The 18253-nt window shown below is 38.5% G+C and overlaps 1 protein-coding gene across 2 annotated transcripts in view; it reads right to left on the reverse strand.

Annotated features, from left to right (window-relative positions):
- Window positions 1-2313: 2313 nt before the first annotated feature.
- Window positions 2314-18253, reverse strand: part of LOC134636878 (short transient receptor potential channel 4-like) — a 30786-nt gene continuing 14846 nt past the window's right edge. For both annotated transcript variants that reach the window (XM_063487122.1, XM_063487121.1), the window contains 10 exons: window positions 17481-17681; window positions 8933-9278; window positions 7501-7640; window positions 7214-7414; window positions 6978-7099; window positions 6449-6644; window positions 6161-6352; window positions 4971-5012; window positions 4481-4570; window positions 2314-3896 (listed from right to left, as the gene is read on the reverse strand). In XM_063487122.1, the coding sequence (XP_063343192.1) occupies window positions 3216-3896; window positions 4481-4570; window positions 4971-5012; window positions 6161-6352; window positions 6449-6644; window positions 6978-7099; window positions 7214-7414; window positions 7501-7640; window positions 8933-9278; window positions 17481-17681 (2211 nt within the window). In that variant the 3' untranslated portion in view covers window positions 2314-3215. The remainder of the gene's footprint in view (window positions 3897-4480; window positions 4571-4970; window positions 5013-6160; window positions 6353-6448; window positions 6645-6977; window positions 7100-7213; window positions 7415-7500; window positions 7641-8932; window positions 9279-17480; window positions 17682-18253) is intronic.

An 18253-nucleotide genomic window follows, 5' to 3' on the forward strand; every position in this document is an offset into this window, starting at 1 on the left:
GGCAGCTGATGAAATTTTAAACAATTTTATAGTTGTAAAAGTTTTGAACTGTATTTTTATGATGCATTCAGGACCACAGTGCACACTATAGTTACTGTTAAATTGTGTAGAGCACAGGTTTTCTATTAATTACAGTGCTTAAACCCCATTTCTCCACTTTTTTGTACTAGTGTATAATCACTGTAATACATGTTCACACTCATGATGTTCTTGGGAGCAAAATAGATGTTAAAGTGGTGCAAAAATGTTGGCAAATTAGCCCTTGCAGTGTGTGGTTTTGGGAAACTGATTGTGAACTAATGGAAATGACATTTCACAACAACTGTTGCTGAGGCAAAAAGAAAAAAAATGAAAGGAGTTCTGTGCAGTACTTTCACTCACCTTATGTGACATCTGTACCAGGAAGTCATACGATTTAACCACCAGTGCATGACAATACAGCAGTAGTGTTTGGTCTGTTCACGCTGTTGACAGGGTGATAAACTTAATAAACTTAATCAGATTAAGAATAACTACTACTCTGCAGGTAGACAGGCTTAGCTGCCAATGCACTGCCGAGGTGCTACCAGCTTTGAAAATTATTTCAGCGGATATAAGCACAAAAACATCTTAGGTAGTGTTTCACTTGGAAACTTTAAGTAAGAGTATAACTTAACAGTTTAGGACTTTAGTTTAACAATACCTAAAGTTGTCTTGTTTTTGTGTGTGCCAGGGAACCACTTCAAATTTGATATTGATATCCCAACTTTCAACTTCTTTGTGTCACGACTTATGAGATGAATCATCACTAATTTGGAATTTCCGAAGACATTTTAATGGCCACTAAATCACTGTGATTTTTGTTTTCCTAAATAATGAGTTTACACAACAAATCACCCTTTTTACAACTTTTCATGTATTTTGAAACTAGGTTTGTTTGTTTTTTGGAGACCTGTAATGTAAATGTGTGTGTCTCTAAAGCGCCTCTCTTAAGGTTCATCTTCTGCAGTTCAAATGTGCTATAGGCTATAAAATAGACGTGACAGCCAACACAAAAAGTAGTACATGTTTGAAGTATATTTTTTCATTTACAAAAAAACCCAATCAATTTAACAGAGTGGATTAGATACTGAACTTAGAGGATAGAAACAACATATCAATCCTATCATGCTAGTACTGATCTGATACCAATACCAGCATTGGTATTGATACTAATGATATTTGGATCAATGTACTCACCCTTACAGAGAAAAGGCATGGTATTGCTAATGCCAGTGATATCACAATAGTTTTATATGAATTTATACTAGTATTATCACTGATGGTATGATATGGCAAAGCACTACTTGAAACCCACCTCTCCTCTGCAAACATTATATGGTCAGCTGAAGGCCTACATCCATTTCTCTGTTCCTGTGTCAGGTCTTTGCTAAATATCTTAAGGAACTGATTTTCAGATAGTGTTCATCTGAATGTAGATAATAAAGAGATACATGATATGCAAATTTTTGGCTAACAGCTCTTTGAAAGTCACAAAAATACTACTTCATAGCTGCCAAACTATATTATCTTTGCCAATTGTCAAAAATTCTCCACAAAAAATGACAAAAATGATGTTTTTTTTTAAAAAAACAAAAACAAAAAAAAAACCAGGCTGGTAGTAACAAAGTAACAAACCCTAAAGACACAACACAAAATTGGTTCTCAGCTACATTGTTTGTTATCTGTAGACACAACACTGGTTCATGCCTCGAAGTTGATGCATTTCTTAAGCTTGATTGAACACTGAAAGCTCAGGGTAAAGCGGCTTAACGAAGAAAATAAATTCTTCTGAAAATAATCAAGCACAAGGCCTGAAAACGAGTGAAAAAGCAGTCATTATCAGAAACAAAGACAAACTTTAAAAGACCTTCAGAAAACCTAGAGAACCACTGTTCCAAATCACTAAAATATACCAGAAAGTCAGGCTTCTCGAAAGCATAGAAAACTGATGGGTAAAATGAGACTTTTACAGAGTACTATAATTCCCTTTATCCAGTAATTAATCTAGCTGCTCTGTTATGAGCCTCAAGAGTAAAATAGACCATTTGGTGATGCTTGGCTGACTCCTTTAAATAGAAAGGTATTGTGTGACCCAATTAAAAAAATATCAGTTTGCATAACAACTATTAACCATTTCATTATTTTTATACATATGCATTTGTTTCAGCATAACCTCATAATCTACTATGAAGATATACAGTTAACTTTTGACAGTATCAGTTATTGTGTTCATGCCTGTCTGGAATTTGCAATGAACAAAAGAGGAGACAGGAAATTAAGAGTGTATTTCTGTATTTATTCTTGATTTATGTTTCAGTTTCTATAATGCCATTCATTTGAACTAACATGACATCTTCAACTAACAGTTAAAACAGCAGATCTGTTCAAAATAATGAGTTTATTCTTGAGTGACAAAACTTGAATAATAAGTTGCTTTAAATAATTTATCGGCTGTGTTCATAATGTACATCTCAGATAGTTTGGCCACACCCTACTTTACAGGGAATACTTGGGATGAACTGTCAGCGCTGAATTTACAGTCGGCCTCATCAGTGTGATGAGAATCATGATCCACAGTTCTTGCATAGAAAACTTTGACAGAATTGCTGTTGCAATGATCAGAGCTTGAACGATCTTTGAAAAAACTGTATGCCATTTTAAAGTGTGTAAAGTGCAGAAACAGACAGAGTAAGGCAGAAAGTCACGTCTAAAACAGAACACATCTATTGCTCTAATAAGATAATGATGGGGAGAGTTAAATGTTTAAGGGTAGAGGGGAAAAAAAGAGGTAGAGAGAGACGGTTATATGGTAATCAACAGGACAATTTGAACTGAAATGCACATATCAGATGGGAGAAAAAGCTTTTTTTCTTTCAGGAAATCATTATTGTCCAATCACCTCTAGGGTCAAAAAACGAAATATAGTAATCCTTAAATTTGATTCCTCGTAATGCTTGCACGGAGCTTCGAACAATGTTGCTGCATTTCCACTGCTAATATAACAGCGTTTAAAACAGTTAAACCAGAGGCCTCCCTGAGTCTCCAAAGATCAAAGCTGATCATAAGTTTAGTAATAACTGGAAAAGTTCGACTCATGTTCACAATTTTCACTCGAGGCTCACGTTGATTGTCAGTCTCTCTGTCTTCAATCCAGCATTACTGGGCCTGTAGTTCTGATCACATCTCATCACATCTTAGGCATCGTCTTTGTATGAGCCAGACATACATTCATCAGCTACTGAGTCAGTACAGGTTAAATCTTTGTCTCTTTCCTCGGTTTCTCTTTCGTCACACTGGTCCAAGCATTTTTTGCTGTTCGACTCCTCCTTAATTTCCTCGACTTCTTCCTTCTTTTTTGTTTCCAGGAGTTTCCTCTCACTCTTTTCTCCAGCGATATGTTCCTCTAAGTCTGAGTCCCCAGACTCCCCTGCTTCTTCTGACAAAGAGTACATCTCCCTCGAGATTTCTGCTGCACTTGATGAGGCTTCTTTGTTGCCCCTTTGGTGTTTCTGAAACAAACCAAAGTCAGATACATCTTTGGGGTTGCTTCTCCTCTGGTTTGACATTTCACCAGAGCTCTCATCAGAGACCAGGGACATGAATCCATTAGGTAGACCATTGGAGGCTTCAGGTGGCCTGGGTGCAGCTGTTGAACTGCCCAGCTTGAGGATGGATGCAGTGATTTTGAATCGATTAAATTTGCTTTTCATCTGGGTGCTCTGTGGGCAAGCAGAGACCTTGAGTGAGGAATTAGGGTACGCAAGGCTGGATTCCACTGAGCTGCCACTGGCCTTTGCCACATTTAAAGCTGACTTTCCTGTCTTCATCATTCCCATCACCTCATAACGGAAACTGGAGATATCTTGTTTCAGCTCCTAAAAAACAAAGAGCAGCTTGACTGTGAAATTTATAACTACTAGCTCCCACTGTTGGTATCAGCAAAACACTGAGCTGTATTGATTTAGCTAACAAAGCTAGCTAGCTAGCTACAAAGCTAGCTAACTAGTTAGCTAGCTAGTTAGCTAGCTAGCTTTGACTCAAAAACAGTTATGAGACAAAGCAACACTATGTCTCTAAATGCCTGTAGTCTAGACTATTAATTGATGTATTATTTATCTTTGTATGATCATGGTTATGTCTGTTAAACTAGGAAAAAACAGTCACAATGCCAACACCTTTGAACTATGATGAAAATCTGGATTAGTTAGCACTTAAACCACCTCCTCATACATCCACATATATATATTATCTTATCATCATTATCTTGTCAGAGGATGACTGTGATTAGTTTGTCTGATGACTTCCAGGCATGTCCTTAAAGCATTTGCATTAACAGTCAACACATTACATTAATGGAAAAAAAGATTAAATATAACCAAAATGCAAAAGAAAAATATGCAAACAATGATGATAAATAACTCTCAAACATAATCATTTCATATTCATTCAAGAAGACTACCTTGAAGTTGTCTTCAGTCAAGCCTTCCTCTGTCTTGGCATCTCGAATCATGGCGGCCACATAACGTTTCACCAGGTTCCTCAGTACCTCCTACAGCAATTAAAAAAAAAATCTTGAACACAAAAGATCTGAAAGTTTCTTCAATACAAACTTCAAATGAATGAGAGAGGAAACAGACAAATGTGTTCCTCTACAACGAAAAGTGATTTAAATCCTACTGAGTTCAGTGTCTTGGCTGATTTTGTGAAACATCATAAAAGCTTTTTATGGAACGTCCGCTTCAGGGTGTCAGCCCTGCGTTGAACCTGCCCTTTGACCCCCACCTCCCCTCCCCTCCCCCTTTTTGTAAAAGTAATTAAGAAAATGAACGGATGAAAACTGAGAGTTGGAAACCTAAAGAGGCCAATTTGTGTCTGCCGCACACACATACACAGACAGTGGTGAGAGACTGTAATTATTTTCAGCTTGCTTTCAAAGAGACTGCACTTACCTGGTACTGATGGTTTATCCTCAGGTTTTCTGCGGCTCGCCTCTACACAGACATCAGATGCCAGAGGTTGGTTAGAGAAAGAGTGGGAGATGAGTTAAAAAAAAACCCTAAAACATATTGTGTTTTTCTTCACAGTATCACACTTTTCTGTAAACTCTGCTATCTGTGAGGCTCGATATGTGTGTCTCCTGAGTGCTGCGCCATCAAACACTAAAAAGTTTCCCTCTAAAATTAGTCTGCAATAAAGTGAAAATTCTACTTTCTACAGAAACTAACACTTATTTCACTGGGTTATTTCGTTTAGTGTCATACAAGACAAAGCAGAGCAGCAAATCATGACTCTCTCTTATAAGTAAAGTTGCCTGATTATTTTTTAAATAAAATTCAGCTCAAGTCATGGAAATTCAGCTCTCAATCACCACTATTACTCCAACAAAATGCCTAGTCATATCAGAAAGCACTCTTGAAGCCATTCCTATACAACTCCAGACTTCAACATTATGAGTTCTAACAACTTTGTTCGTATATAAGTACAAGTTACTCTCCACAGTAAAGCATATTTTACATCCATGGACTGAGAGGGTCCAAGAAAGATGTCCCTGCTCCAAAACTAACACTTTCATCTTTGCCAGAAATTTGCAGCTGCCCACATGGATAAACCAAAGTTTTATGGTCAGGTGCAACAAACATTGAGCTTGTCACTGTGGTCACAGTGACAAGAGGTACAGTATGTCTGGAGGAGTAAAGGTGAGGCTTTCAAACCTAAGAACACTGTACCAGGCAAAAAGCGTGGTGACAGCATCGTGCTCTGGGTCTGTTTTGCTACTAGTGGTACTGGTAATTGTACAAAGTGGGTGGAACAATGAAGGCGGAGAACCTCCAAATTTTACAATTTCACGTAAAATCAACAACTAGAATGTTGAAACTTGTACAATTGGGTTTTCCAACCAGACAATGATCCCAAACACACATCAAAACTGGTTTTGGAGTGGATAAAACCTTGAATGGCCTTTGTAAAGTCATAAACCTCTCACCACAACTAATTTACAAACTATGAATTAGTATGAATTTCTCAGTTATAAGTTAAAAAGATAACAGCAATAAAATCTTTCAGCCTATTATTCCTTATGTTCATTCTTCACACAAACTGTATGTGAAAACCATACAAACATATTTGACACCAGCCTTACCCCAAGGGTACCAATGGTGTCAGGGCGCTTGGAGCTTGTCCTCCACACCTGCTTCTTGATCCAGCACATGAGGTACCAGAATGATTTGGGGCTGGGGATGATGTTGAAAGGGGCTGGCAGAGTGCCCCCTTCTTCAAAATAACTCATCCACAGTTTTGTCCTTGCAAATTTCCACTCAATGTCTGCATGGTCCTGAAATCAGATTGAGGTGTATTTGATAAGAATGAATGTCTTGGTTGAACTGTTACACTTACATGACTGTTTGCAGTGTTTTTGATTAGTGCTCACAGCAATGTGCTGGTAGGAGTTGTTCATCATGGCTATGAGCATGTTGAGGAGCACCACCAGTGAAATGATGTTGTAGGCCCCGAACATGTTGGCACCGACAAATTCAGTGAACTGGTGGTCAGCATCCACATTGGTCACATACAGGCTGATCAAACCAAAGATAGACCAGAAAAGAGACTGCAGGGTCTCAAATAATCTGCAAGAGAACGTATGCGATGTAAGCCAAATTTGCTAAACAGTACAGATACATGCAGTAAATAAAATGTGTCCTTGCTAGTTGAAAATGTATTCAGTTGCAGGATGGTTTAAAAAAAACTGAAGGAACCTCTTCACTTAGTGTTAATGAGATTCTGCTAGTACACCAGCTTTTCTTAGCAACTGAAAATTTGACTGAGTTCCCACATTTTGTAACAAGTAACAGCGATATACACGAACGCACAGCTCTCTGATTCTTTGACACTCTCTCTCTCTCACAAGATCACACATTCACACTACACGAGCAAGCAAGAGAGGATTCATGCAAACTCACGTGGAGAAAGCGTTATTCTGATGCACACATCGGATGCCCTTACACTTTCCTTTCTCATCTGAAGCCTTAGTGTCATAGTAAAAGTACAGCTGGTTCAGGCCATTAGCAAAGGCGAGCAGAACCTGAAAAGAAATGCAGCGTGTGGGCGAAATTATGTAACTTCATTCACTTCTTCTGTCACATATAATTTACTGTTCCGCTTCTTGTCTTTGTTCTGCTCGTGCGCAAACATTTACCAGGCAGTAGATGAAGAGGAACTTCAGGATGTCGAGCAGCATTCGCCCCAGAGAAATCTGCAGTGGCCCCAGGTGAGAGTTGGCCGTGAACAGTGAAATGAGGCGCAGGGAACTGAAAATGTTTGCAATGGCAAACACTGCTTCAGCAACTAGTGTCGGGTGCCACATTTCCCACTGGTTTCTGGGTTTACTTCCGCTGTACTGGATAAGCAAAAAAAAAAAAAAGATAACTTGAGCATACTGAGAGGTCACAGCCTGTTTAGTCTATCGTCAACACTAGTGGTTACCTTAGTGTAGGCTACAATCTTCAGGGAGATAGTGGCCAAGTACAGAGAGTTCATGACAAAGTCCATCAGGTTCCACCAGTCATGAACATAGTCTTGAAAACCACCATCCCACATTTGCTTGATCTCTGCCCAGATGAATCCTAGAAATTAGATTACAGAAAAAGAGAGCACGTGTCCAGTATTAGCATTTTATATAATTGCATATTATTTTAAAACATTGAGGACTGTAAAGATAAAAATACTCCTTATTTATATCTGCAACTACTGTAGCACCCCAGACTCAGGCTGGCTATTTTATTGACATGCCCTTTGAGGAGATGTGAGCTACTGTACATTAGCAAACAAACATGCCTACCAAATTTCATTATCACAGTTTGCAATGTTCCCATATTGACATTTACAGGCTGGCATAAACACATGATGAAAGAGAGCTAAGGCTGTGGTAAATGCCATTCAATTTTGTATTTGATTATAAACCAAAGTACTGAACAGATTAGGCAAAAAATCAAAAAAGCATTTTCACAATTCTACTTGAGGGACACCCTCAGTCTTATGATATTTCAATGGAAGCAACTGTCATTATTTTATCTGGATAAACAGAGGATGGAAGTCCCACTGAGATTAAAAATCTCCCTTTCAATGGAGACCTGGTATTTAACTCCAAACTAAAGAAAAGTAAGTTAACGTCATGGCAGTGCTGGAAAAGAAAAAAAAACAAAACAGTCAGTAATAATAATACATTATGCCTGAACTACAAACAGTTGATCAAAAAGCTACGCTCAGCTACTTCCTTATTCAGAAGTGGTCGCCACAGTGGGCATCTCTGCATGTTTGACTTGGCAGATTTTTTTATGCTGGACACCCTTTCCGATGCAACCCCCATGGGATTTGTTGGCCGTTGTTGAAAAGATTATTTGGACCAAAGGTGATGGAAGGACTAAAGTCAATGCCTAAAGTCATGTTGGTAGCATGGCTAAAAAGTAAATAGTAAAAATTGTGGAGGGCAGAAAAGCATGTCAACAAGAAGCACTTAGTCACTGAGCTCAAAATCTGCTGGGATGCCCGAGGCAGGATGAAAAGATAATACTTTTTATAGGCTTAATGTTCATTCAGCACTTTGATCCAGTTCTACTTTGTGTAGTATCTGGAGTCGATCAGCAACTAAAGCAAAATCACTTGTTTCCATTAACAATTGTAAAGTTTGGAAGTTTGGAAAATTTGAATTTGACTTTTCCATAGAAACATCAGCTGAGGTGTATGGTTGTCATAGCAAGAGTAATTTAAACCCAATATTTAAAGATTTATTGACAGTAACTGACCACGGTAAGCTTTCTACTTTTTTACCTTCAGCAATTCACCAGTACATTCACCATCAGTACACTATCAAACAGTATAATCATCCTAATGCAGAGTACAAAACCACTCTACTCACCCAGCACCCAGGGCAGGATCATCCACTCCACAGCGGTCGGTGGAGGGCCCTGCCTGTCCTGCCTGTCCTGCTCCGTGATAACAATGTGCTGGGAGGCGAGGAGCAGCAGAAACAGAAAGGTCAGGTAGGACGCCGTGTGGCAGATGAACTTGATGAAGGGCTTGCGGATGAAGAGGCCATAGCGACTCTTGGGAGCGATGAGGTAGCAGAGAGCAAACACAGGGTAGAGGAGACCTATGAAGACACAGGTGACAAACTTTCCCGCCCAGTGACGCCGCCTCCAGCCAGGGAACTCATCATACCAGCGTGATGCCAAAAGCTGCTGACAGTTGGGCTGAGCTACAAACTTAAAGGGGGGATATAAGAAGGGAGGGGGAGAGGTTTAACTGTTTGATCTATGCTGTTTGATTTTTTTGCTTTTAAATGGCTCAAAATAACTTTTATTACATTAGCTGTGTATAGCAGGCATATTGGCCTGCTCGGAAAACTCATCCTCAGCCTAAGACTATTTAAAGGTTTTACACCAACCATCATGCCCTTGTGTCAGTATCCTGGAATTAGTACCTGCAGCAAGCTTCAGTTAACGGAGTACAAAAGACTGAGTAGGATTTGTTGGTGGTGTAGAAAATTGAAGGGTTATCATGTACACACATGAGTATTTTAGAATGAAAAACATATTGGCTGTCTTACAGAAACAAAGATGGCTCTAAGCAGGCAGGTGGGCCAGCGCAAATATTTCTACATGTTTAAAAAGGAATGACTGCATAGGATTTTTCTGAGATTTTCTTAAAGTCCTGGTCTGAATATGATTGGAACTTAATTTAAAGATAAATACCTAACATGACTGTGAATGCATGTGAGTGAGCAGAAATAAAATGTTCAGTAACGCTAAAATAGCGATGCATCAGAAAAGCAGATTAGCTTCAGTGCTTCTCGCCTGAGTGTAGGTATATGGAGGCATACCCGGTTAAAGCAAAACAAATTCAGCTACAAATGAGGGTTACATCATGAGCATGCATGCATATGCAAGCAAATTATGCAGGAGCACACAATGCTGTGAAAAATCCTGATGAGCCTCCATATCAGTATATCAAGTGTTGACCAGCACCGGCGGGTGCCAATTCACCAACTCTGCAGCCTGGTTTCCATGGGAACCACAGATCCTTATCTGTGTTGGGGTCTGAAGCAGAATGGCTCATATTTCCATACTTCAACTACAGTATTACCTGAAAATCTGAGAGGAAATGCAGAGCAGAAGGACAGGAAGGGCTGAATTTTATGGATGAGAGGAGAAGAAGAAGAAGTGGTATACTCTTTTTTTTTTCTCTCTCTTTTTTTATCCAAATTTGAGAGCGGGAAAAAGAGAAAAGGAAGACTGAATGAATGTGTGTGTGAGTGTGAGAGACAACGACACTGTATTTGAAGAATAAAGAGAAGAAAAAGTCTCAACTTTTTCTTTTCAGATGATTCCTTTGAGCACGGGCCTTACTGCAGTGGACCCATGGGTGCAGACTGAAGTAAAAAAAGAAATAGTAATAACGATAAAAATAGAAAGTCTTAAATTCTACTAGAGCTATAAATATACATTTACCACTATTTAAAAACTGCTTTTGTCACTTATTCATCAAACCTGCTTCATTTCAGGTCTTTAAACTTTTGAGTGTTCCATTTATAAACAGAGGAATTTATTTTTAACTTGCATCTTTAATTAAACATCAGAACCTTAATCCTGATTAAGAACTGTAAACACTATTTCCTTGGGCTTCTTGACGTGTTGCGATAATCAGCACGATACATTAAACACTGGCAGTGATGGTGAGGCAGGAAATTATGCTAATTAACATGATATATAGGAAATCAATGTGAGTATTTACTTAACACGTGGCTGAAATTAGAAAGTAATAAATGCCTGAGATGTAATTAAATTGTCTGCTATAAACTAAAAAACTGCGTTCTAAGTAAGATGTTGTTGGCTATTTTATTTAAGAGCCAGGTTAAAGGAACAGGTTTTATTCTCAACAGAAAATCTCTCTGGCTGTACCTTTGATTGCTCTTAAATAAAAAGAAGTTCACCTTTCTATTGAAAAGCTAATTTCTTCTGAGACAGAAAGGCCAAACAAACGAAGCCATCAAATATTGTAGAGCCATTTCTCATCTGTCGCAGTCACTTACCAAAGCCAGCAGCAGTAAAGTGACATATTTGCCTTAAGTGGCTTTTTTGCACAGCTCAAACCATCTCAAGTCCAGTTGGAAAAATATCCCCCAGCAAATTGCCTATCACCGAGCCTAAAATGCCAGGAAAGTGCCTGTAACTGTGTGAGTGCTGTTGGTGCTTTCTAGCTTGGCAAAGACATGTTCCCCTGCAGCTCTACCGACATAAAAGGACTGCTGAAAGTTTTCTTTGTCGCTTTCGCAGACACATGGTGACAAGCAAACAACATTCAGATGGGTGTAGAGTTTTTGCTTTGCTAAAAACTGGAATACAGGCTCTATGAAATCCATTGTTTTGCTCCACCACTCTCTAAGAGTTGCAAGGGTAATTAGATATCTAAAAATGTAAATGTCTAATATCTGTCATTACATTTAAAATGTGTGTATTATGGAAGATTTGAGTTTATAGAGGATTTTAGTGCACACTACAGTTACCTATCCATCATCTATACAATACTGTGCAAAAGTCTTGAGCATTTCTTTATAATTTGCTGCTAAGTGGCTTTGAGTTCATCAGAAATCTTTGGACATTGGCTCCTTTTTCAGCGCAGTCTTTGTACCTGACCACTTTCAAGGGAATATTTTGTTTGTTAAACCACTTAACACTGACCTATGAATCATTCAGGAATAGAAAATAGAAGCTTATGATATTAAATAGTATATTATATAAGAGACAACTTGACAAAGAAACACGAAGTATCTTTCGCACTTTGTTACTAACAGTCTGTCAAAAACACATCATTTGTTTCCATTTTTTTAATAAATCCATAAAAAATGCCAAAGATAACACAGTTTGAAAAGTATAGTATTTTTCACCAACAAGAGGCCAAAGAGATATTGTATGTAGTGTGTCCTTAAAAAAATGAGGAACCTGGGAAAATTAAATCAAAATGAAGAAGGGCCAGGTCTAAAAATCTATTTATAGTAGAAAAAAATTCAAGTAAAGACCTGACAGAAAACCCAAGAGATCCATCTGGCCCTTCTGTTGATCCTACTACTGCAAACCAAAGCATGATTAGAAATGGTTTTCCAGAAATGGAAGGATTGCTGTCAAGAAACAATTCTTAAGAAAGGGAAACAGGGAGGCTGAGGCATGCCAAATTACACACAAACTGGACTGAAAATCACTGGAAATAGGTCTGATGGAGTGATGAATCCATATTTTGGGTTTAAATCCCACTCAATATGTATTTAGGTCAGAAGAGAGGTGCGAGAGTGAGTGTCTACAGCCATCTGTTAAACACAGTGGAGGATCTGTCATGTTTTGGGACTGCATTTCAGCTAGTGGTGTTGGAGATCTTTTCAAAACTGATGGAAATATAAATGCAGAAAAATACAGACAGAGTTTGATCCACCAACAAATTGTCTGACTGGCAACAACTTGAGTTTTTAGCATGACAATGATCCCAAACACACTGCCAATTGAACACAATCAGTCATGGACTGGCCTCCCCAAAGCCCAGACCTCAGTATTGTTGAAGTAGTGTGGGATCATATTGACAAAAACAGAACATAAGGCAGCCAACATCCAAAGAAGAGCTTTAAACATCCATCAGGAAACCTGGAGAACTATTCCTGATTTCTAATTATAAGAAAGTTTCCCAATAAGGGTTCAGGCTGTGCTGAAATATGCAAAATATTGACTTTCAAGCTTGTTACAATTGTACAAACTCTGTTTTTGATTTATATACTGAATTTCAATTTATATTTGCACATTTCAATAAAACACTGTTCATATTTCCTATTTTCTTAGGAAAATATAAAAAAATGAAGGGTGACTTCAGACTTTCACAGAATACTGTATAATCTGAACTGAGTACACTACCAATCTGATTACTGAAAGTCCAACAGAGTGAGGTTGGAACTTAGAAGAGGTTACAGATGAAAAAGAGATACCTCTGTCTATTATACTAAAGGGATCTTGTTAAACCTACATATGTGAAAAACAATGATTGCTTCCCTTTACTTCTGAATTTTACAAAGGCTGAACACTTTCGGTCACAGCAAACTGACTTGTTAAACCAGATTCTTGCTCCTGAATCAACTGAGCACAAATGGTTTTCTCCCTACACAACACTTACTCCTCTTGGTGCAATTTAATTTCTACTTAATCGGGACATTAAGATGGCTTGAAAATCTGAATTGCAGTTTTTATGAGATATCACAAGGGGGCAACGTCAAACTACTGCATGTAAAATTGATAGGTTCCCCTTGGTGCCTCTGACAATTTTAAATATTAAAGAGATAGTCTGTTTATGTTTGTACTGTGATTTTTCAGTCTACTCACCTCACCTACATTTATACCAAGAATATCTGTATAAAATGTAAGTAATCAACATTTGAACGCTCCAGGGAGAGAAGATAATCTGCTCTTTAACGTTTATGTGTTACTGATCACATTTATCTGATTTGACCTCCTGCTGCATCAAAGCGCTGACTGCTCTGTGAGTTCAGCTCTTTAGACAGAAAGCCTATGGAGATTTCTCTTCAAACTGTTATAAATGGCTTTTTTAAACCCTGGGAGCACATCAGCGCACAGAGCCAAAAACACACACACAGATGCGAAGATAAATACACAAATGTAAACAAGCCTATTTGCACTTTACACAAATGAGAAACGTCCTTCGTTTTGTTCAGCCGAGGGTCAAAAACAGACTTCTAATGACTCACATTCATAAACAGAAAGCACTATTTAAAAAAATAAAAGTCTCCCGTGCAGACTGAGTGTCGTGATTATTGTGAGAGTTTGAAACACTGGTTTCTGATCTGAAAACCTTTTAAAAGCACTGAGCAGAGATCACACCGCAGACAATGAACACTCTAACTGCTCTCTGCATGAACAAACAAGCTTTTCCAGCCCCAGTAAGTGTCCATTTAACCCTCAACACTTCACTGGGGGCAAAACTTTATGGATCATCTCTCTCAAACAAAAGGCATTTCCTATTAAGAACTCTGCTTATCTGTGTGTGTGCGTGCATAAATGTGCAGTACACAGACGTGATTTTCTGTTCTCAGGAGGCAGCAGATGAAAATGTTTTTTTAATGGCCGATTCATGTCATGTTTCCGTTTTCCAAACGAATGAGAAGTTTATTGAAGAAAAATCTCCCCAAATGAGGTTAGGACAATAACCGTTCATTGAATATTTTCTTGCGCCGTAAATTCATATAAAATCCTGTTTCTTGTCTTTGCGAGATGACTTTGCCTCTTCTACACAACAAAAAGCACTACCTACATAACTGCTGCACATACTCCTCAATCAAACAAGAAATCAGGCATAAAACAGAGTCCAAAATGAGTTAAAAATAATACAAAACACCTTACTGTTCAGTTTTTCCACATGATAGTTTTTCTATCATAGCAAAATAAAAAGAAATCTGTCAGCACCACTCTTTGGGCTAAAGTTGTAAGAAATAAATGTCTAAAATTACAGAAGAAAAGCTGATAGCTCATTCCCCAGACTGTCCTGTAATTATAAAACATAAAATGTATTTTTTTCTGTGAATCCATTGTAAATAAAGAAATATCTCTAGTAGATAGGAACATTTAATCATTTATCTGTTACTAAATTATTTTTGATGTAGCATGAATGACTGTGGGGGTGGTCTTTATTAGCTGGAAAACCTGTAAAATGTATGAAAAGGCAGTTAAAAGTCCAAAATTAATGCGACGCTTCACATTTTCCAAGGCCACCCAGTCGGCCAAATTGGAGTCTTTGGTGGGTCAATTGTGGCCCCCGGGCTTATGTTTGACACCCCTGTTCCAAGATAACAAAAAAGTAAGAGTGAAAGTAGTTTAATTTACTGAAATAGAAACTTTCAGACAGTTTTACAACAATAAGATTGTAGAGAGACAGCAACAAACTTCTTAATCAAATTATCACATGCTATAATAATTTCTCACAGACTGAGAATTTCCAGCAGAATGACTTCATCTTGAAAGGATTCTTAACAACTCCAGGTGGTGGGGACATTTATCATTTGAAAAGGGCGACTGGGTGGATTGTTACTCTCATCCTTGACACTCTGCTCTCCATCAAAATGCTGGAGCGACTGAAGGCTGCTATAGATAGCCGATCCAAGAGAAGGGCACGTTGGGACTCGATAATTAAAACACTGCTGGGATGAGGAGACGCTAGGAGGCACAGTTGCGGCAAAAGCAGCGCGAGGCTTGTTTGTTTACAGTGTGTGCAGAGAAAGATTTACTGGCAACAGCAGAGGGGTTCGGTAAAATGACAGGGAACTGTCCATCATCATGTCCACCTGTGCACTCGCACTGCCCAAAACTGTCCTTCTGTGACTCAACATGCTCATCCGCCAGACTGTTTGTTGATGCGCAACAACTGCATGGATGAATGAGGAAAGAGCAGTGTCATAAAATGAGACTCCCCCAAAAGTGCATCATCTCTGACAGCCATGCAGGGCTCCCAGCTAAAGACAGCTGAATGAATTATTAGTCGCTCCTGGGAGGGATGCGTCTGCTTCTTCATCATTTCCTACCTCACCTTCATATGCAGCGGAACAATTCTGTTGTATAAAATCGATTTAACCCCTTCTTCTTGCTTTTAGCCATCCCATAACTTAGCAAGTCAATGAAAAATCTCCTTTCCACACTCACCACCCCGACACTGGAAAGCGTGCTCGGCTTTTGCATTAGCTTTCGGGTGTTATGGTAGCTTTTAACACTAACAAGGACATTCATAACGACATGGACCTAACCGAAGGGGAGTGCCACATTAATTAGAGACAAATGTTGAAGATTGAGCAGATGCAAAAATCCATAGATACACTACAAGAATTAAATCAACTTATTTGCATGTTTATTGTTTATGGCTCTACCCACTGGGGAAGGTTTTACATCCCAATGGAAATAAAAGGATGAAATCAGCGGACCAGAAAACATGGAGTTTTCTGGAGTTACCACGTTTGGACCATTTCCACCACAATTATTTACATCCATTTGAATTGCAATGCAGCGCCTACAAAGCTGCTAAATAAAAGATCCCAATTTACTCCCTAGGAAATTCAAATCTGGACTGTGAATGTAATCAGCGTTTTTATGGCATGTTTACAACTCCTTCAAAAGCAGTTGCTCTGTATTAAACTTTGCAGATCATACAGGGAAGGTGTGTCTAATTGGATACATGTTTATCCAATTAGACACTTAAAACCGACCCTAACTCAAACCCTAACTCCCTAACTCAAACCTAAACAATGAACATGAATGTTGAGCTAAATTTCTCACGTGCTTTTTTAAGGGTATTAATAAACATCCTCAGTCTACGGCTACAATACAAACATGGATTTATTTATTAGATATTTGCCTTGCAACTGTAATACTTTGGCTATTGAATTCAGGAATCTTCATTCCCATTTGTTATCTGTGTGAGCTGCCAAGGGGAAAACAGTTAAAAACCTTATAAGACCTTTGCACCTCATGTCATTAAACCCGATGCTAATCTAACATAATTATAGCACTTCTCATCAGCTCACAGTGACACAGACGAGACCACGTTGGCTTGGTTCAGCAAAACTCTCACATTTGGCAGGTTCCCATTTTATTACAAAAATCTAAAAAACAAAAACAGGTATACAGTAGATCCTGAAGAAAACAATGTTCAACAATGTGACAGAAGGACAAATAATACTAGTGGAAAACCCAAGGGAAAAAAGTAGATCACATGATTTCCTATTTTACACAGTTTGGAAGGCTACAGCTGTAACATTACAGTCTTATCTGACTCTCATTGGCCTTAAGGTAAAAGAGGGCGCACTTGACTGAGATGCAGTGTTTGTGTGTGTGTGTGTGTGTTTGTGTGTGTGCGTGTGTGAAAAAGATCATTTTGTTGATATCTAACAGGATGACATTCTCTGCTTCCTTCCCCTTCCTGCAGCCCCGGCAATAAAAAAAACAAACAAGCAACCCATCTCATTGCCCATCTGGAATTTTACACATTACCATATGTGTGTATATTAATGGTATAAATTAAATGTATAAAGGCCTGCCATGTATCAAAATATGACACTCATGTCATACACCAACTTCTGTATTAGTTTTTATTCAGAGGCTGAATATTGCTATACTTTTCCCTGCTCCCTTATTTCCAACGGGTTGCCACAGCAGATGGATTTTTACAAAAGATGCCCTTCCTGATGCAACCCTCCAAATTATCTGGGCTGGGACCGGCACAGCAAGTTCGCCAGCTTGTGTCTCCTCCTGGTCTCAAACTGAGGCTCTTTCATGTTTAAGGTGAATGTGTTACCCACTACAGCATGGAGCCACATTACACATGCAATACAATGCAACCATTGCTGGATAATAATTTTACTTTGCACATACCTCTTTTTGGTGGTATTTGATAGCTAGCTTGAGTCTTGCCAGATCATTAGTGCCCTCCTCTTCCAATAAGCTGATATCATCTTTATAGTTGAGGATCATCTCCAGCTCTCTGGAGCTCCTTGTTTGGTCCAGGAGGTCTTTTGCAAACTGCTTACACTGCTGGGACAGCTCTTCATACTCAGATTTAAACTCATTCTCCACCTGGAAGCAATAGATGGAGTGGATTTAAAACAAACACTGTAGTGCTGAAGAGCAGGAGTACGTAAAATGTGAGTAAATATGTCAGGAAAAGCCTTGGGGGATGTCAAACTCATTTTACATCATGGGACACATACAGCTAATTTTGATCTTAAGTGGGTCAAACCAGCGAACCTCCCCTTTCTGTCAATGTAAACTCATCAAACTTTGTGTTTAATCCCATTAATAAAAGGAGTGCAAGTTTAGCAGTACGTCTCAGTTTTTCTACGTAAAACTAATAGAGCTGTAGTAAATGAAAGAAATCTGTCCGCACAAATAAATATGTTTTTTAAATTACAGAAAAGCTTTCTTGTAGTTCACTGCCTGGACATAGTTCACATTCACTGAAAATGTCCTTTTTTGCTCCTGTGGGCCCTTTGTAAAAAAAAATATAAATGTCTATATTAAATAGAGAAAAAACAGGAATTTTTATGTGTTTAATGGTTATTGTTTATCTATTACTTAATAGTAATAGATAACTTTCTGCATCAGGAAATTTCTTACGTCTTGCTTATACACTTTTTATGGATCACCTC

Source organism: Pelmatolapia mariae, linkage group LG10_11 (assembly GCF_036321145.2).
Source record: "Pelmatolapia mariae isolate MD_Pm_ZW linkage group LG10_11, Pm_UMD_F_2, whole genome shotgun sequence".
Taxonomy (NCBI): domain Eukaryota; kingdom Metazoa; phylum Chordata; class Actinopteri; order Cichliformes; family Cichlidae; genus Pelmatolapia; species Pelmatolapia mariae.